General features: G+C 45.0%; 1 protein-coding gene across 7 annotated transcripts in view; it reads right to left on the bottom strand.

Moving 5' to 3' along the window:
- Positions 1-21,857, bottom strand: part of FGGY (FGGY carbohydrate kinase domain containing) — a 375,878-nt gene that overhangs the window by 58,572 nt on the left and 295,449 nt on the right. The window contains exon 15 of one of the 7 annotated variants that reach the window (XM_084784092.1): positions 5,298-5,351. The exons of the other annotated variants lie outside the window; for them this stretch is intronic. Within the exon in view, the coding sequence (XP_084640218.1) occupies positions 5,313-5,351 (39 nt within the window). The 3' untranslated portion in view covers positions 5,298-5,312. Of the gene's footprint in view, positions 1-5,297; positions 5,352-21,857 lie in introns of those variants that run through there. 7 annotated transcript variants of the gene reach the window in all.

Genomic DNA, 21,857 nt, shown 5'->3' with positions numbered 1-21,857 from the left:
CACACATACAAACACCACACACATACACACACACATACGAACCACACACAGACACACACACACAAAGACATACACACACACATACAAACACTCACACCCTCCCACCACCACCCCCCACACCCACACCTCTGTTTTGTAAAGTATTTTAAGTTCTAATTTAATGGTCAGTTTCTCTGGGATGTTTTCTCTGACTCCAAGACTGAGAGTTTAGGCTCCTATTATACTTACATGTTCCATGGTATTTCTTCTCTACAATATTGGCCAAAGTCTGACAAACAAACAAACAAACCAGGCATCACTGAGATTTTCCAGCCCAGGATGGACTCTATGAAGAGACTAGGCTAACACAGATGGCAACACGAGGACGAAACTTAAGAAGCACGTGCTGCATGGGGGGAGGGGGGAATGCTGGGACGTAAGGAGATGGACCGTAGGCTTCCAGTCCCAAGGGGCAGACCCACAATCCATGCCTGCAGAAGAACGCTGCGATGCAAGGTCTACCCGTGCTATCCGGAGCTCAGCACGCCTAAGTCCACTGGGACTTAGTTACACCTCATATTCCCCTTACTCTCAGTTCATACGGAGTGAGTGTGTACTGGGGGGGGGGCGATTCCTTAGGCCAGTTCTCTCGCCTGCAGCCTTCCCCAGTGTTCCCACTCTGGGTAATACACAGCATCCTACCGTTCTAAACTATGAATTTGATTTCAGTGAAACTGGGGTCTGAGGCACAAAACAGTGTCAGAAGGATAAAAGTGAAGAGAGAGAAGAGAGCACAGAGTGCTCCTTACATCAGCATGCTCCAGGCTCTGTCATCTTTCTGTTTTCCTTAGGCCCACTCAACTTACTGTCTCCACAGGGCCTCTTAGTCACCGCCACCTAGGCTCAGGGCCTCCTCTTCATCACTGCCACCTAGGCTCAGGGCCTCCTCTTCGTCACTGCTACCTAGGCTCTGCTCAAACGTCCTCCCTTAGGATGATATCTCACTGCTCTCATGGTCAGCCTTGCACAATCTGTCTGTGTTTGTTGTTTGCATTGCTTAACTTTCTCTCACTGTTTGTCACCATTGCTTGCTTCTTGGGCTCTGGAATGTAAGCCTCGTAGTTGAGGACACTCGGAGCAAAAGAGGCTGCCACCAGAAGCTGAGGGGACACACGGGCTTCACACTGAGCTGGCTGGTGAGACTCAGAGCAGTGACCCCGAGTTCAAAACACTTAAAGAACTGATGCTGGTGTTACCTGCCAGTCATGACAATCTTATGGCCGAGCTTGCTGACACTGTCCTTTTATCATGCATAAACATTTCATTGCCTGTCCTGCCCATGCATGCACAGATATGGGGGGTTTGGGCTCTCTGCCTTTGTGACTTGTATGCGGCATGTATTAAATGCACTTTTTGTTTTGAAGACAAAGCTTGAAATTTCTACAACCAACAATGTTAAACATGTGCTCCCCATTTTAAATTCAAAGTAGGCAGCGTTGGATTTTTATAGGAATTGTTTTCAGTGTTTGTTTATATAATCAGAAACTTTTAATATGTTTGCAATAGGCATTTGTGACTTTTTAATCGAAGATTTAAATGCTTAAGACATGTAAACATGGAGACGCAGGTCAGGAGCTCAGAATCTGGAACCGATGAAAATATGCTAGTGGGGGAAGGGAACTAGTTAGAAGTCTCAGACACAGTGTTGTCAGGGCAAATGTGAGTAAAGGAAATGGAAGCTAGGAGCAGGGAACTGGACCTGGAAGCAGGCACTCACCCCAGCTGCAGAAGGCTGCAGCACCAGCAAATAGCCATTTTCCTGCAGGATGAGGAAATGCCCGCAGCAAAGGCCAGGGCAGGGCACACACTGCTGCAATAAGAGGGACAGTTACACATGGCAGGGGTATACAGTGGTATTTCACTAATAACTTTGAAAACCTGCTGTGACAGCATGTGTGACCCCACATCTGTCTTGTCCCTTCTTTACGTCCCTTCCTTGTCCCCAAATGAGAAGCCTATTAGATGTAGCTAGCTTTCTGTCTCATCCAGACTCAATTATTCCTTCAACCTCAAGAACCAGACATTTTTTATTCCATGGGAGGAGGAGAGGGATTGCTTTAAAAAGATAGAACATTTTAGCAGACTCCACGATGTTCATGAACGCCACTAGGTGTCACTATTGCAAAACCAACAGAAACCAACCATCAAAAGACACCAGAGTAATAACAGGTCAAGAAGCAGATACTGTATTTCAGAACGTAGAAACAGTTAATTTCTCTACCACAATTGTTAATTTCCTTCCTAATTCAAGGCCTCACCCCAAGAAAGAATGATATTTTATTTTTCAGTTGTAAAAACAAAACAACCTCCCCCACCAAAAAACAAAAACAAAACAAAAAATCAAACCCATTGGGTTGCTCTCTTTTCCTAAAACATGCACATTTATGCACTAAGCTGAAACTCATATAAAAAGTTTGCAGTATGAGTTGCTTTGTAATCAGCACTGCCTTTTCAGGAAAAAGAAGTACCTTCCAGATTAAAACCCAAGAGGGTGAAAGAGGCCTGGCTGGGAGGAAAATAAACACAGCCACCATTAGCATGATGCTCAACTCAAAGCCATAATCTTATTAAATATATTCGGACATGGTTTTCATTTAGATCTGGCAGCGTGATTAATAGGGACGTATTAAACAATACCTGGCTGTTAAGAGTATATTTAGAAACCGGTGCCACATAAAACATACAATGTGCACAGTCCAGCTTCGTTATTATTTAAGGCTTCTCTGTTCTCTGGGCTGTGGGCACACGCATATTAAAAATTAAGCACATACACTCAATGTATGTTCAGCCCCTTTAAAAGGATTTCTGTTTAAACAGAAACACGCAGTGGAAAATGAACTCAGCTCTAGACAAAGGTAGTGGATGCATCCCTTTGGGGACAGCTGTCCTGTTTATCAAAAGACAGGAGAGGGAGGCTTAGGGGCAGGGAGAGAGAGTTGTCCGGTAGCCAGCCTTAAAGACATGCCCGATTCCACAGGAACCCAGGAGGAGGGTTTCTGCATGCAAGCTTTCCTCTGTACCACAGCTAAGGTGAATGAATGGTAGCAGGCGGTGGTGGAGGAACCGGAGGGGATGTGTTGTCAAGCAGGGGCAAGCCAGGGAGAAGGGGAGGGGATGTGTTGTCAAGCAGGGGCAAGCCAGGGAGAAGGGGAGGGGATGTGTTGTCAAGCAGGGGCAAGCCAGGGAGAAGGGGAGGGGATGTGTTGTCAAGCAGGGGCAAGCCAGGGAGAAGGGGAGGGTGGGGACTGCTTGTTATTAGCTACTTTCCTACATCTTTTTTGAGATATGGGCTCATTTTGTAGGCCAGGTTTGCTTCAAACTCCTTCTGCATCCAAGGCTGACCTTGATTTGTGCTGATCCTTTGGCCCCAGTGTCCTGCATGCTACCAAACCTAGCTGTGTTCAGTGTTTTTGATAGGGAAAAAATATAGTATCTCTGGCCTGGAGCACCTGCTCAGTAAGTTAGGGCATCTGCTGCCCTCTATGAGGTCACAGACTGGAACATGACACCATAGTCTGCTTCAGACCAGCCAGCCAAACAGGTAATAATGCTGTTTATTTTATTTTAGGAAACTGTGTTTAAGTCAGACAGGTACAGAAAAATTCTGAACAACTCAGAAAGAACACAAAGACTTCTTTTTTAAATGAAGGTTTTATTTCATTGTGTCCCTCAGAGAATGGCCACGCTGTCCAAGCTGGCATCATGGAGGAAGGGACCAGAACTGCGGCTGCCTAAGGTGACACCTCACCTTTCAGACCTGCAAGCCTAAACTTCCCCAAGGCCGCCTGGAGGCTTGTGGCAGCAGCTAAAAGGAAATTGGGGTTCCCAGTGGGGAGCACAGCATGAAATTCTCTTCATTGTCTGTGTTAGTCATCATGAGGCTAGAAGGAGGGACTGGCTTCTCAGATACCAAGTCCACGGATGCTGACTTGCATGGCTAAACTATTAGCCTCTGCCACAAGTAAAAAGTGGCTAAGATGAGATCACTGACATCTTTCCTGGTGACAGTCATAATGGGGAGGAAACAGATGAACTGACGGAGAAAGTAAGGAATACTGACAGACCTACAACCTGGACAGACTTGAGCACATTGTTATGCTAGAAGTGAGCCAATCACCAAAGGCAAACGCTACTTAATGCTGCTGGTACAGTGACTAGAGCTGTTGAAAGCAGCAAGGTGCCGGCTGGGGGCGGTGGAAGGGGCTATGCAGAACTGCTGTTTAATAGGCCCAGAGTTTAGTTCCAAACCCTGAAAAAGAGTTCTGGAACCAGACAGTGCTGGCGGTTGCAGAGCAGTGTGCACGGTCCCCACTCTACGAAACAGGAGCGCGATGAAAGGGGGAAAGGGTTAAGAGGCTAAACATGACACCATCTGCCTTTTACCCCAATCAGAAAGACAGCCTAACACAACCCTGGCCACCTCCCATAGTGGTCATCTGCAACATTTTCTTCCCCATACAGTGTAGAGCACAGCCTTCAATGCCTCCCCCCTTTTTAAAAGCCTTTAAAGAATCTTTCATTTTTTTTTCAGTATGTGCATTACAGGAAACAAAACACATGAATCTAAGAACCAAGTCACCCAGTCACAAGCAGCTCAGCTGGTGTGTCCTTCTAGATTCTGCAACTTGCACATACACTTGGGTAACTGAGATTACACAGCATGTACCATGCTTTCCCCTGCATCGTGAATATTCACTTACAGAAAACTCCACACTACATGAGCATTCTGATTCCCCAAAATACACGATGCCACCTCAGTCTATCAGACAAAATTGTAATCCTGTCTTGCTTGGCAAAAATTTTGTAGAAGACAAAAATGGCAGCAGGCCTCTAGATAGGCATATCGGCGAAGTTACAATTAAATTCTGCATTCCCTCAGTGCTCAGCTTACAAGGAAACACAAAGCAACAGACCACACGAAGTAACGCTTTCCTAAATTTATCATCAGATCTGTATACCAACATAGGAGGAAGAAGGGGTGTTCCCGCTCAATAAATGCATTCCTATGGAGAAGCTAGAAGATGCACTATGGCAGGAGCTCTTAGGATGTCAGTCTCAACACAGCGCTGCAGATGGCTCCCAGGAGCCTCCCTCCGCCCCTCCACAGTCAGCCTGGCAGCATGAACTCACTCACACAGTCCAGACGTGGCTTAACAATTCGATGTTCAAGAGGCACGTTTTCTGTCAATCCTACCATATCCACTACCTATCCTTTTAACCTTTAGGGCATTTATAAAGTTCGGATGATGTGAAATTCAATGTCTTCATATTCTTCAAAGTATATGGGTTTCTATGGTACTTCCATGCAATTCCTGTGAAAAGTAAAGTCGGGAAGTAACGGATGATTGTGTAGAGTTTTACATCTGCGTGTTTTCTATGACTTCTTACCCTGGTCTGACCAGCAAGGAGCTTGCTGCCCCTCAAGTTCCCGCCCTTGCTGGGCCTCAACTTGCTGTCCCCAAAGGAGGCTCTTGAAGGACCCTTCCAGCCCTAACTGAGAACTGTTTTCCTCTCTCCTGGCCATACCCTTCATGCGGTGTTCTGTTTGTTTTTGAGCCCTTGGTCACTTCTGAAATACCTGCACTCGGGGCACTTGGAGGATGTGGTGTGAGGTGAGCGGACAGGAGGCGCTTGAAGGAACACTGAGGTGGCTGCTGGTGCCCTACAGATGGGGCCTGGGCTCTGCCACCTGCTTGCCATGTGAATCCGGAAGGAAGGAAAGAAGGAAGCATTTACTGGGGCTTTCTATGCAAGGAGGTACTTTCACACACATTATCTTATCATTTCTCAAACTTTAAGTGATTTATATACCATTTTCACAATCGTTTCCATACCTAGGTATTACCAGAATTCATGAGTAAGGGGCCACCTTTCTAAATTCTGACTAAAAATCTCACCCCCCCTTTTTTTTTTACAACATGGTTTTATTTGGAACAAAGATTCTCATAAAAACTCAGGTTTGATTCTAGTTATTTATATTTTTCTTATTAAGGAAATACATCAGGAAAGCAATGGCTAGCGAGAGTTAAGACTGACTGCACAGCAACGGGGAACACCCTGGGAGTCGGCTGTGCTTGCACGCATTCTGGATGATAGCAATTTTTCATAATTTACCACCATTTCTGATGTTCAATACCAGGACACAGAGCTTAGTAACTGAGGCAAGATGGATCCAGCAGATTTAAAGCCATGTGATGCCTCTTATTCCTCACCCATGCTAGGTTTGGCATAGACTATAAAATTATATAGACAGTATTAACTGAAAATTTCAGATCCCATGGATGATATAACTACAAAATGACTTATGAGAATTTATGAAACTGATATACTTAGTGATTTTTTTTAGTTTGCTAAGAAGCCAAAAAAGTATTATCTGACTAAAGAAAAACAAAACAGCAACTGGGTATGGTGGTGCACACCTGTAATCCCTGCACTCAGGAGAAAGAGGCAGGTGAATATCTGTGAGTTTGAGGCTAGCCTGGTCTAGAAAGTGAACCCAGGATGGCCAGGGCTACAAGAGAAACCCTGTATTAAAAAAAAAAAACCCAAAAACCAAAACCCCAAAACTCCAACAAAACAATGCTGGATCATGCACATCAAGCATGTCTTTTTAGCATAACCAATTTTTTTAAAAAGAAAAAACAGTTTGAGGAAGAATCCCTAAACACCTTTAACCCAAGCACTTGGCTGGCAGAGACAGGTGGATCTCAGTGAATTCAAGGCCAGCCTGATCTACAGAGTAAGTTCCAGGATAGCCAGGGCTACACAGAGAAACTGTATGAAAAATCCAACCAAGCAACCAAGCAACCCACCAAGCAACGAACCAACCACAAAAAAAATTTTAAAAAATTAAAATTAAAAAGAGAAGAAGGAAGAATCTCTGATATTGTCTTGCTTTTCTACCCTTTTCAGCTGGTTGAAACCACCATGGACCAACCATGTTTTGGGGGGGACCATGGCATGATGGGATGCAGCTTTGCAATCTGGGGGGATTCTGAGTTACAGCCCTGGTTATGTAACAGTTACAGGTTGGAGGTTCCAGAAAGCCACTTAACCTTTTATTTTTAAGCCTCAGCTTCTTCTTTGTAAACTGAAAGTTCTATTCACTGTTAAAAAAAAAGATTAAATACATTAGATTCATAAAATACCTTACACAGTGCCTTCCTGACCTGTAGTGTGGGCTCTGAGTGGTCTTCGACACCTCACTTTACCACTGCCAATGAATCTGGGTGGGAAGGTTGTAATACAGCCACAAATGTCCATGTGGGTTGTACACTACACACCAAGCACCCGTGACTCTTTCTTTATGTCTCAGTTTAGAACTGAGTGGTCCTGGATGCTTCCTTTGGTCCCACAAATGCAGCAAGAAGCCCCTTTGCAGGCATTGCCTCTCTACGACCTCTCCATACCCTGAGTTCACCTGGCAATGTCTCTGTCTTCCCAGCATGCTTACAAGAACTCTGAGAGGTAGGGACCATATCAGCCTTTCCTGTTACTGTTTCTCTACCATCTAGCACTTAGCTACCACCCAAACAGATTTGTTGTTGTTGTTTTTATCTTAATAAACACATAAGTCAACGGGAGGATTGGCAGAAATCTACAAGTTCCGTTTACAGTGCCTCTTTCCATGCTTGAAGACCTAAACCACGGACTGACACAGTACTCTTTGGTCCTTCGAAAAGACTAGCAAACTGCCAATTCTTTGGTTAGGTAAACTTGGGGACCATTATATATGCATGTCTACACAATCCAGGAGATTCATAAGCATATTTATATATTACAGTTTTGATGCAACCTTGCCTTCAAGGTACTTAGTAACTTTAGCATTTCCCAAAATGATGCTCTCCAGTATGGCCTTTTAATACGTCAGAGTGCACTGTTTGGGAAACCATCACCTGTAGAGAACTTGGTTTGCTGTTGTTGTTGTTGTTGTTTTGCTTTTGTAAAATTTCCTCCTGTTTCTATCAGTTCTTTGCTATGGTTCTCTTTTCCCGCCGGGAACAGCATAGAAATAAGGGCTAGGCCTACGTTCTAGGGGAAGACACCTCTGAGGACAGTACCCATGTGGATGATCTAAGCCCTCTAAAAGGGGTCAAAGCATCTGTCACTGTGAGTGTCCCCATCAATGCCCCACAGAGCTGCTGTGTTTGCCATGCATATGTCACGTTGCACATTTCTCCTCCTCCTCCTCCTCCCTCTCTCCTCCGCATCGCGGCTGTTGACACTTATGGCAGCGTGCCAGGCAGCCAGCCTTCCAGTGCTCTTCCGGGACTCATGTATTTAAGCCTCACCTCCCACCACACTAAGAGAGCGCTGGTGTCATCTCCACTTTGCGTGGGGTAACCTGAAGTGCAGAGAGGATGAATAAGGTCCCAAATGTGTGAAGCAGGCAGCGCGTTCTGCGGACGTGGGTCAGGAACTGTTGCTGGGAGGCTGAGGCTCTGAGCGGCTGGGGCTTGGGCCTTGTACTTAGGGAAGGGCGAGAGCAGCTCTGTGTACTGGACTCCAGTGAGTTCTCCCAAGCTGGGTGGATAGTGTTAGTAACTCCACAGTTTACTGAGCACGTCCGCATCCCTCACTACACTCAACCTCCTGACAACGCTTACAAAACATCGCTTCTCTATTTTCCAGTTTTGAATGGATTTCCAGAAAGCCACTCTAGTAATACTGACTTAATATGTCCTGCCTCTTACATTTATCAGCTGAGTTGCTCAAGGCAACAGAAGCACACAGGGCACAGCTGAAGCTCAGACTTAAGTCTTCCGATGCCAAGCTCAAGGCTGTCCCACCCTCCAAGATGGGCCTCTCCAGCATGCCTCCAGCATGATCAGACCAGCTGTAGCAGAGAGGGTTACCGCATCATCTTGGTATTCTGTTGATGTAGCCTCTTAAAGTGACTCAACACCCAGCATTAATTACCTTCCATTGGCAGGAGGATGGCCTGTTACTGCTGGAAGGCTCCCATCAGATGGCCAACGCAAAATTATTTTCCTCTTTTTCCTACTTACTCTCCAGCAACTTGTTTTTTGGTGGTGTTGTGGTTGTTTGTGTTTTGCCCTATGACCTAATGGAATGTGGCTTTTACCATATGTTATGATTCAGGGCTCCTCTAAGTGGGAGCCAGGTTGGACCTGCCATGGTCGCTTAGGAGTCCAGGAGGTGTTCCCTTTTCTCCGAACAGTAGGCTGTCTGACCAGCTTTGGTTCCTGAATTATCTATGATACGTACTAGCTCTTATCACAAATAACTTGAGTATGTTCCTGGGCCTTGTTTGCTTCATTTGGAGTGAGGAGGTCTAACAGGCAAGGTTAGTTTTTGAAATTTATGTAGTCAGTGCGGAGATCCTAGCGTAGGATTCAGAACGCAATGTATACGTAAGAAACAGGAGCGGCAGTTGTGACAATGAACATAATAGTGATGATTACTATTTTCGGAGATGAAATGAGACAGGTTCAGAGTTAGGAGTCAAAGCCATTTATTTTCATTCCGCCATCAATCATTCTAAATAGTTCTTCCATTAAACCTGTTCTTTTCCTTTATAACTCTTGACCCAAGCTAAAATAGGCATTTACTTTTATTGTTTCACCATCTTATCCATGTGGTTGTAAATGTGATAGGATTTTATTTATCCAATACCTAGGGGCATGTGCTTAATGAATTAAAAAAAAAAAAAAAAAAGACTTCCCCAACCACATGGCTGTGCCTGGCCCTGGTAGACACTAGAGATAGAGAAATGACTTAAGGAAAATTCTTACCCTTGGAGTGTTTACACAAGGGGTCTTTATCAAAACCCAAAATGAAGGGAACAGGGCATCTACCACTGACTTGATCAGCCTAATGACGGATGGAATTAAGCCTTCCTTAAGTGATGTTCTAGCACAGGGTAAGGGGCAGATATTTCAAAGCTTTAAGTTTTAGGAATGAATTAAACTGACACTGTGAATGCCACAGAGTTGAAACAACCTCCTTCCAAACGAACAGCAAATGGTTGAGAGTAAGGCAAGGAGGACAGGAGGAAGATGGAGTCTCTGCTGGTAAAGCCAGAGGTCCAAGTCCCAGACAGAAGGCCAATCTCCAAGAGCATCCTGGGAAGAATTCCACCTGCAAGGGCTGACAGTGAGTCTTTAGCAAGTCACCAGGCATTGTCAGGATAAACTGATGCACCTCTCCACCAGAGAGACAGCTTTTCAGCTGTGAAGGTACACAGCCCCATGGGGAGAGCTCTCCACGAGTGACTTTCCCCATAGGTAGGCATTATTTTATCATGCAATTTTAGGGTTCACAATTCATTATTCCCCTTTAAATAATGTGGCTCAGCCTTCATGTTCAGCAGGGACCCACCAGGGTTGTCTTCACTGAGGAAGGAAAGGCCTGCTGGGTGAGTGGGAGACGTGTGGTACATTTTCGTGCCTACACAAGGAGACAAAGGCCCAAGGAGGAGGACTGCCTGGTGAAAGTCCCACTCAGAGTCACTCAGTGACTGGCATACACTAATGACGAGGGTCTTCTCTGAAAAACCAGAGTGAGAAACGTAAGAAAAGGTTAGAGCTGGTGCTGGTGTGAACAGTGGCACAGTTCTCCTAAGCAGTTGGTGCACTATAACTAGCCGTAAGTGGTTCCCACAGCCAGCGCCAGGCTACACCTGTACAGCTTGATGCCTGTACAGCCTCACCTCCAGGTTGGCTCACTACATGCCTACCCAGCTCTAAAGCGGGTTGCAGCTTCAGTTGGAGGCTCACTTCAGGGAGGTCAGCATGTGCTCACAGCGTTCCCAGAGAAGGCTTAAAGAAGTGGTTTTCAGCACGTCATGGTGAGCCGATGCCTAGTGAGGGCGTCTGCCTTCTCCTCTGAGCTTCACTTCTTACTGCCCGTGACCCAGAGAAATGGCAGCATTTGCAGGCCACCATCGCTGGCAAAGTGCCAGTAATACTGAGCCTGCAGGGGATGGCTCTGCAGATTAAACCGGTCGGTAATCAAAACTATAATTATCAGCTATCCATATGGAAAGACTCTCCTCTCCAATCAGTCTCAGGATCCCCTGGAAAATAGAGTCCTAGCTCTCCACTCTACTACAATGAGATGGAAACTGAAAGGAAAGGGTCTGCTCTCTCCCAGGATGTGGACCACATGCTTAGATGTCCAGCTCAGGGCTGCCTGCAAATTTCCCCTCAAGCATCTGCAGTAGTTACCCCCCGGCTTGTCAAGGTCCCACTCCAGTGGATGCCAGTGGGTGAAACTGACCTGGCCACAGTGGGGAGAACTGCAACACCCCGAGCTCTGCTCTCCACAGGCTACTCCAGACCACGGTGGGGGCCATGAGGAAACGGATGGGATGGGGTGGGCGCTGCACTGAGCTAAGGGAGGCTGTGCACCCCACCCTTCAATGGCAAATCTTCAAGAGCATCTCAAGGCTCCTTCTCCGTGCTGAATTCTTAATGTGTGCTGTCCTGCCATGCAGCACCTTGACCACAGTGTGCTCTAGGGAAACAAACCACCAGCATAGTTTTCTGGGAGCATTAAAACAAGGCATTATCAGTTGCTCAGATTTTGTGTGTCCACTTAAACACGAGGCTGCTCTAACAGGCCCAATGCCCTGTCAGCTGTGCTCCCTACAGACCTGGTGTTTTTCCTCTGCAGTACCGCTGACCTTCCCGAGAGGAATTCACTTGTCTGTGTCTAGCCCTTCACCTCTACAAATCCTCTTCACATTGCTTTGTTGCCTGGTCTGAGATGGATGTGTTCATCTGCCCTTCAAGGCCCACTCCCTATGGAGGCCATGCTTCTCACTCCCACATGCGTCTCTGACTGGCGAGCCAGCCATGCATGCAGCGGTATACTCTGGTCTCTGGTTACTTCCTTTACATTTTACCCAACTGTCAGGTACTTGATGGTAGGAACCTGGCTGTGATTTCTTTCCTTTCTTTTTAACATAAATTCTACGTGGCAAAGTCTAATACTTGTATTTCTTCGGTAGAAAGCACATGGACTTGAGATAGAAACATTCCAGTTTGTGTACAAAGTGTGAAGTGGAGTAATTCGTTTCTCTCCTATTAGCTAGGCCAGGGGGAAAGAAGCCTGAGATAGTGAACAGAGCGGTGCTGGGGTAAGTCAACTCTGAGTGCAGACAGGCCAAGGGCCAGGCTACAGGAGTAACTTGGTGGTATAGCACTTGCCAGGCACAAGGCCCTAGCCTGGCCTGCAAGCATCACATACAGAAGCAACCATGTACACGCAAAGCACTCGTACTGAACAGTCGGCATCAGCTAAATGCCGCATCGTCTTGTCCTTCCCACTGTGGCATGACTTGTGCCAGTGACGTTGCCAGGTATTTGGTACATATCATCTCAGTTAATCTTCTCAGCAACCACATGAGGTATACACTCCAGGATCTTAGCTTCGGAAGCGAGGGCACAGGGCCGGCAAGGAGAATACACAGTTATGAAATCTGAATGTGGGGCTTCAGCCTGGCTTTGTGTGATATCAGAGTCTGTACTCTTATTTACGGTGCTATGTAGTATGTGAACTAGTGTATGTAGAGCAAAAAGGGAAGGTACTCGATGAGAAAAAAAAATCCTCACAATTACTGGGAGGATATTTGAAAAGCTGTAATTCCGGGACTGGCAGCCACTATTACTGTGAGGCCTAAATGTATTGTTTTAAAAGTACAGATTAAGAACACTTGGAACATGTAACAAATCTCTAAATAAAAATGTTTCATACAACTGTAGCAGCTGTCCATCTGAGAGAAAAAAACCAACCCTACCACTTATTACACTTGATGGCGCTCTCACAGGAAGCTGCGGTGTGTTTTTACTTGGAGGATGCCAAGCTCAGGGGCCTTCCTGCAGGCTTGTTGTTTACTGCTATGTGATACACCTCAGCATCTGCTGCCCTTCTTGATTGATGCCCAGATTCACGGTAGCACTCAGCTCTTGCCAGACTGCTAGAGAGATTTAGTACTGAGGTCCTACACTCCCAGTCACCGAGGCCGCTCTGCTGGAGGACTGGCTGGGGCAGGGGCCGTGCAAAGCGGCATGGGGTCTACCTAGCAGACGGTAGGCCAGCTGACCCCTCTGGAGACTCCACACACTCTTGAACCCATGTTTCAGTAGCATGTCTGGGCTTTCAACAAGGGGCATAAAATAAGCTCCATTTCTATAAAATACCCAAGGAGAATTTGATTTCTGAGTTTAAAAAAAAATATGGTGATTTTAAAATTTTATACCAGGAAAAAATGGCATCTCCTGAAAGAAGTAACATATGTTCTCCATCTCATGACCAAACACTACGTGACCTGAGATGCTTCCCTGTTCTGCTGTCGCTGGGTGATGTTCATCAAACCAGCCACCGTAGTCCAGGTCAGAGACAAACTGTCACATCCCACAGATGTCCCCTGAAGCCCTCACCAGTCCACAGCCGGAATTTCAACGTCTCTCAGCAATATTTCCCTAGTGCCGTCCTCCAGCCTTGCTTGCCCCATGTTAACTGTCTGCTTGGTACCAGAAGGTTTGGCATATGAGGAGTCTCTGATGTAAGTGCTAGCAGTGTCTTCCCTGTGGATGGCTTCTGACTGGGCGTTTTACTCTCGTAGCATGTTTAGTCACTTACTCCAATCTTCCTTAAAAGCTCTATGGATGTGAGTGATCTACAAGTAAACAACCTGTTTGTTCTCTAAGCAAAACCACCGAGAACAGCATACGCGGCTGCATTGCCACCACATCCAAGGGCGTGACTCATGGTTAGCTACTGGGCCTGCATTCCTGCCCCACCTGTCAGAGAAATACCGTTACCACAGCCATATGCTCAGCTCTGACATTCCCTCCTACAGGAGGAAGACATAGTGTCCTCTTTACTAGTGACTGAAGAGCCACAGGGACATCACACGACACAACCATCTTTATGTTGCTATCTTCGAGAGCATGGCAAGGGAAAGATTTGTTAGTGGGTGTGGAGGCAGCCCACCTGGGTTTGAACCCTCACTCTTACACTAACATTCACAATCTGGTGCTTTCATTTCCTGCTATAAAGTAGGAACATACATGACCTATCTGGATGGGTTTATTCCAAGTGTTGAATTAACCCAGAGACTAATGATATTAGTGCTTTTGTGACAGGCAGTATGCTCAGTGGCCACTTGTCAATCAGGAACTGAGGCTCAGTGACATTAAACAGTGTGTTGTACCAAGTTTGCTCATATGGTTGGCAAGCCACAGACAGGCAGGCCGTCACGTGGACTGGAGCAACTTTCTCCCCCTGTATCCTTTCCTTTCCTCTTACCCTGTCACGATGTGCTCAGATGCGTCTCCTCCTCCCTTCCCACACTTGGCAGACTGCTGCCGCAGTGGCATATGCCTGGGTCTCCAGCAGGCGTTACTAACATCGATTAGACTGAGCAAGGCAGAGAGCGACTTCGCCAGGGTTAAGCCTCTCGTCCTCTCTCCGGGTGGAAACTTGGCATGCTACTCAGGCATCTTCCTTGAGTGCAGAGGTCCCCAAATACTCAAATGCACCTTGTTGGGAGGGCTTTCTTGCCCTCAAGACAGTAAGGACACGCCTCTGATGATCCATTATCCCACTGTGTAATTATGATTTAAGTGGAGAATGAACGATTAAAGTTGTTTTGCCTTATATGTGTGGACATGTCTACCCCTTATGGTATGAGTTATGAGGCTGTGCGTGTATGTGTCTGTGCCTGTGCATGTGTGTGTGTGTGTGTGTGTGTGTGTGTGTGTGTGTGTGTAAAGCATGAGAAATTACCCATAGAAAATGGAAGATCCAAGGTTTCAGGCAAGCAAATAGTCACTGCTGTTACTTCCGTTATAGCTCTCCCATACTGTGTCTGTGCACACCTAGCCTGGGAGGGCTTTTGCACTAAGCGGGCGTCACCTCACTCATCCTCCTAACCTCTAGGCTTTTGCTGTCACGTGTCACTTCTCTAAACGCTGCAACACATATCCCGGCTGTGTACTCTGATTAAAGGCCCACATGCACGCACACCTTCTTCAGATCTGCTCCGCTGACGTCTGTCAGCCCAGCTGTCACAACTCACTCTTCCTCCAGCCGTGGAGGAGCAGAGCACGCATCCTGGCACCACAGGAAGGACATGGGGAAAAGGTGCATTAATGGCCAAACACAAACCAACAGAGTGATTAATTTGGTTTCCCCTTCAACATTATGTTTATCCAGGTTGATTATGTAGCACTTAATTACTAATTTGCCCTACTTAAGCCAAGAGTGCTTTTAATTTTTAATGAGCTAAGGGAGGAAAAAGCCTTTACTTTGTAAAGAGCCGATATTTTATATCCCTGTTTTGTCTTATGCAAGCAATTAATAACATTTCTAAGGCTGTATATCCCTCTTCTGAATTTTTTCTCCCTAGACCTTTCCTGCCCTCCTAGGCTAGCCACGGGAACAGACAGCAGCCACTTTGAAACAAACTAAACTCATCTCCCACCTGGCTGACAGGGCTGAGAAAGGCCTAGAGTTGGGGTGTTACTATCTGAAGGATCATTTCTCTGTTGTTACCCACAGCAAGGAACACACAGGTTTCTCATTATCTGCAGATCTGGGAGGTCAATTCAGGCCCCCTCAAATGGCTCATGTGTAACAGCCTACATAACCTGCCCCACAGTAAGCTAACACACGGATTCCTTCACTGAGAACATCTTGCTATGAATAAATTGTCAGCCAAACCAAACTGTATAGTCAGTGACGTGTTGCTTCATGTTCTGATGCAAGCTCCTTATCACAGACCTAAACAAACCTCCACGACTCAGCCACACACAGCAGACCGCGTACCCCACTCTCCAAGACCATGCTGGACATCAGCACCCTGCTCTGGTCACACACAGGCTGACAGGCATTCAACACATCAAGGTGTGCTCGTGCCTTCTCACTTAGTCCAGCTAAGGGGAGGCTGGTGAATAGCACAGCTTTTTCCTTTTAGGGTCACTACAATCTGGCAGCTTCCACACTACCCTGTTGTTCTGGCTTCCAATAACTGACCTTTACCTACCAGTATTAGGGTACCACCATAAACATTATAAACAATCCCTTTTTCAAATTCTCTAAAATTATCCCAAGTTGAAAGTGCACTCTTTTCTCTATGGACATATTGCTTAAGACAATGACATTTCACTATACCTGCAAATTCTAATTGCTGGCCACCCAATTTGATATCAGGTTTTAAATAAAGGTTATAGGACTTAGCTTCTGGCTCCATTACTTTCTAGTGACTGGTCCCTTAGCTCCTTTGGCAATCTTTCCCCATCTGTAATATTATAATCAAAGTGCAAGGAATTTCTTTGATTCATCTAGAGCAGTACAAAAATTTAAACGCTAAAGTTTCTTTGGAACACATTTGAAAAAAGATAAATTGTTCATGTTTCTGAACCAATGATGCTTTCTCACTGGTTCACTGTATTTTATCAAAGGCCATCTCCTGCAAGCAAGTGTAAAGATAGATTTTCTTCTGCATAGTTCTTAATATTGCAATCAGAATTGTCTCATAAATTTCAGTGTTCTATGAATCTGAATAAGCCTTTCTCCAGTGGAGGTGATACGTGTGGCATGTGTGTTTGTGCATGCATGTATATGTGCAGTGTGTATGGGTGTACATGTGTGTACACATGTGTACACATGTGTGTGTATGCAGATGTGTTCAGGCATCTGTGCAGTTAGGGCTCTATTTATATTCTTTATATTCTTGATTTTACTAAAGGCCTTGTCTTTTGTGATCTAAGATTGCACACCAATTTACTGTTGGTGTAAATAATACTGATTATTAAATTATGCAGCATGGATTTTCTATTTATGAATTACACTAGTTAATATAAAGGAAAAATACCCTTACCTATTCACTTCATTTTGGTTTATTCCAACAAGTACATTTATTAATGAAAACTATGCTCTATATGATAGTGAGGCATTACATTCATAACCATTTGTTTTTATAATATTTTATATATTTTATCTATAATAATATGTGATATAACGTAGATATATAAGCATGTGTGTGTATGTGTGAGAGAGAGCAAAGGTTGTACTGGTATCAAATAATGCTTCAAATAAAATCAAGTCAAAGAATGAAGTGGACATTATTTTAGTAATACAACTCTGTAACCCTATGTTTTTAAGGACTCTAGATATTTGGCTATGGTTAACTTAATAAAAACCTGATCCTTAAAATTTCATTAATGAAAATTATAGAGAAGGAGGATGCTATAAAAATATATTCACTATATGAATTTTCCCCCATTTTTATTTTGAGTGCATGGGTGTTTTGCCTGCATGTAAGCCTGTACCACGTACCTAGCTGGTTTCTCCAGAGCCTGGAGGAGGACATCAGACCCTCTGGAACTGAAGTCACAGATCGCTCTCAGCCATCATGTGCATTGTGGGGATCAAACCAGGTTCCTCTGTGAGAGCAGGTAATGCTCTTAACCACTTGAGCCATCTCTCCAGCCCTCATAGACCAAGTCTTATTAATACCCATGTGCTAAAACTATCTTTTAAAAAAAGATTTATTTATTTGTTATGTATACAGTGCTCTGCCTGAATGTACACCTGCAGGTCAGAAGAAGGCATCAGTTCACATTATAGATGGTTGTGAGCCACCGTGTGGTTGCTAGGAATTGAACTCAGGACGTCCAGAACAATCAGTGCTCTTAACCTCTGAGCCCTCTCCGCAGCCCCTATAAAACTTCCTTATATGTAAAGGCCTTGATGTGTTTTATATTCATCTCTAGAAAAAGTCAATAGGTGGATTATGGTCAGAAGCAAATACCTAAAACATGACAATACTCCTCAGCAGGACAGGATACCCGTCTGCTTTAATCTCTCTGACTATTGACCAAGGAGTGATTTCCTCCACGGCATTGTACTGCCTGTAAAAGGCAGCTAAGCAGCCTTCCACCTTGAAATCTACTGCCTCCTCCAGAGACTGGTTGGTGGCTATTGTGCTGATCAGAGTGTTCATCTGCACAGTGGGCCCTGTTAAAACCTGCGAGGCTGTCTCTCTAATGCTAAGAACAGTAACAGATGGAAAGCAACAGGCCTGCAAGGAACAGGAGAGTCAGATGTTACGTGTCTTTTTATTTTTAAAAATAGAATTCTAAATTTGAGATAAATATTTTGACTTTTACACCCAGGGTGCTATTCTAAAAACTGGATTGAAACCAGGAGACTGATAGCTAATTTGTTTCTGTTCCTTTAGGAAGAAGAGATTTTTATAAAAGGATAAAGCATTGTTAAAAAGCTATTGGCAACTAACATGTATTAGGACCAACATTCCCAATTTAATTTTTCTTGAAACTGTTAACTATCGTTGCACAGCTTTCTGTTGACTTTTCGTAAGCATTGGCATGCTGGGAAGCATACACACTAAGAACACTTAATCTGAATCTATCTAATTACAACCCAGCATCTCATATCTCCAGAGACACATACGTAAGCAGGAAAGGGCAAATGTCTATTAAAAACGCTGTTATCAGGACCATATGTGAAAGGAATCAGATTATGAGATGCCTGAGCATGAGAGATAAATGGGGCTTTAATTCACAAGAAACACGAACCTGGAATTTTCAGGTATTATTGGTGAGTGTAGAAAATGCTATGGTGTATAAAAGATCCTAAAAATTAAGCAGAAATTTTTGACTGAAATTTTACCTACCTCTACAATCTGTTTTATACTTAGACTGTGATAACTTAAGCTCTGAATGAAAAATTAGCTACAGAGATGTTATTTGAAGCATTCACTGCGACATCCAGCACAGCTGAGGTCCAGCGGAATCAGTATGGTATGTACCAGGGGGCAGCAGGTTATACAACCTGAAGAAATGGCTGAAATGTTTACCCATGTTCTTAGGTATGGGGGAAGGAGACTATAACACAATATTTATTGTATGAACATACTGTAAAATGATCCCAATTACAATAGAAAGGAATAGCATATTAGTTAATTAGAATTGATAATATACTTTTAAGGTAATAAGATGAGCATTTTTATATTTTTCTCAAATTTCTCTCTTTATATTCCTCAACTGGAATTTCTAATTTTTCCTCAAGAAGCTTGATTTGTCAGTTGTATTTCAGAAATGGGTTGGCTGTGTTGCGGTGTGGTCTGAAAATTAAGATTGAATGCACATACACACACACAAAAGGATGTTTTCATACTCCTGAACATCTCTTGCGCTCAGCCTTCCCAAACCTCCAGAAGTTGAGGTACAGTGTTGCTTTATAAACTGATGAGCTGGCCTTTATGGTGGTAGAAAGGTCAATAGGGTTCAAGTCACAGCAGGCTGAGCCCCTCCTCCCCAAAGCAAACAGGAGATATGTTGTATACACAACCAAAGGCTTTGAAGTGCGTCATAGTTCAAATACGTCGCTCTAAATGAGGTGAATTTTATGCAAAAGATTGGGAGGGAGGTGGGGTTCAGAAGCAAGAAATACCTTAGGTAACACTGGCTGGGGTGGACTGCTATCCTCAGTGAGGGCAGTCTGTGCTGTAGACACACACTATAGAGGGGCTCAGTAACATTCTCTGTAGGGAGGTGTTCATCAGGGAGGCAATGGCAGCTCAGTGCAGACAGTGGCTGACAGAGGCACCCCTCAAATGGTGTGTGGAGGAGCAGTTCTGAGGAATGGGGTCCTTTTCCTCATGCCAGCACTCCCTTTACAAGGGCCATGAGTGCTTCTAGGCCACATGTCACTGTCCCTTCTGCTTGAGTTTGCCTTGGAATCTCCAGTCCATAGCTTTGGAGGGGAAAGTGGGGAAGGGAGAAAGCAGTTCAAGGTAAATAGCACTGGGGACGGAATGCTTGTGGAACAAAACTTGCTTCTTAAGATAAAAAAGAAATTATAGAAAGTTAAAGACCCCTGCAGGAGGTCTGAAGGAAGTCAGTGGGGAGGCACTTTGTGCCTGTGTCCACTGTGTGATTGCCTTTTTGTCTCATGACTTTCTGAAGCTAGCTTCTTATTTTTATCTCCGTCTATGCTAAGAAAAATGTAAACAGACTGGTGATTTCACGGACACACACACACACACACACACACACACACACACACACACACACACACATTTGTATATTAAATTTCCATAGTACTATACATTGTTACCAACTTCAAATGATGCGTTTTGTGTTTCCCCAGAAATAGAGGGGATTATTTTGTAGTTCAGTGACACAAAGGCGGGGAGCGGATTAGCTGGAAACTTCATAGGCCGAGACCATACAGATTTCACACATACCAATAAGAGGAGGGATGAAGACTCCCTTTTACTTGTCCCATTAAGGAGTGCAACAACCTGACACTGACCCCAAGAGCAGCAAGCCTGCGTCCTGGCTGCACAGAATGAAGGTGCAGACACACATGCACATGGTACGCCTTTCCAGAAGGAAGGCACGGTCTTAGTGCAGCCATCTGGAAGGACTGCGCATTAGTTCATCTTTTACTCTTGAGTCCCTCATGTAAAAAGAGAACAGTGAGAAGACATGGGAGGTAGGAAAGGTCCAGAAAAGAGGGGCAGAGACCTTGAAGACAAATCTAAGAGTGGAAAAAGGAGCAGGAGGATTGGGAAAAGAATTGTCAGGATTTGCAACAGCAATGGAACCTGCGCTCAGCCGCTCTCTCTAATACCACTGTCTTTTCCCTCTGGCTGATCAAGTCCCCTCAGACTTGTGGCATGTAGAAGTTTGCAACAGCTTTGAGTAGAACCATTGCATGGCTCCACTTTGGTCCATCGACAAAAGGAAAGGACAAGCTCTACCCATGGCTGAAGAAATTTATGGGCTCAAGAAACGGAGCCGCCTTCCCTCTAAGCGAATATCAGCCCCTTCTGTAAGTTTCTGATCCATGTCTCCTACAATGCACATCCGAGCCTTTCCTTTATCTGAAGGAGGCACTCCTGTCAGTGTTTACGGAAATCAGCCTATCCAAATAAAACCCACCCACCATAACTGCCGCAGAAGCCAAGCGGCTGGCAGAAAGCACTCATCTCTCTGAGGTATAGTGGAAACCATGGTGGATCTTGGAAATCCTAAGAAAAGATTGTGCTGAAGGTTAGGCTGAGCGGTACTGGAAGGAAGTCCATTTCAGCTCACCTCGCGGAGCCTAAGCTGCGCACAGGCCTGGGGACTACTACTTGCTGTTTCTTTGAAGAAATATGGATATAACGAGTAAATGTATTTACGTTTCTAAGCAGCTCCAGACGTGATGACAGGAATGCCGCAGCTTCCATGGACCTGAGCTCTCAAAGGCCCTTTACCTCCACAGTCAGCATTACCTGGCAATTAGGTGTGCGCATTATTTTCTATTGACTGACTAATTAACTAATTTTTGTTTTATATGTATCTGTGAGTGCCTGTGTGTAGGCATACGCACGACCTGTGTGCAGGCGCTCTCAGAAGCCAGAGATGGCAGTGGGCTCCCTGGTAATGGAGGTGCGGGTAGTAACGAGCCTCCTAACGTGCCTGGAATTGAGCCCAGGTCCTCTGTAAGAGCCATAAAGTGCTTTTGGACACTGGGCCACACATCCAGCTCCATTCTTACACAGTGAAGATGATGGGTGACATTACTATATCCACGTGAGACTACAGGTCAAGATCACATGGGTTTGGTTTAAAAAACCATGGCAGGGAGGAGTTTAGGCCTTTCTCAGCCAGAGGCTCCCTTTCTGGAGACAGTGTCTCTGTATTTTCAACCTGTTTTTGAGTGGACTAGGAAACAAAGAAAATACAGACACTTCAGTGGTGCCACCTCTGTTTAAAGACTTCTGTCAAAGCTCAGATGGGTCTGTGAGCACATTCAAGGCCTTAGGCCGG

This window comes from Acomys minous (genome assembly GCF_964271855.1).
Source record: "Acomys minous genome assembly, chromosome: 1".
Classification (NCBI taxonomy): Eukaryota; Metazoa; Chordata; class Mammalia; order Rodentia; family Muridae; genus Acomys; species Acomys minous.
Note: the sequence above shows the minus strand (reverse complement) of the source record. Positions and strands in the feature narration are given on the sequence as shown.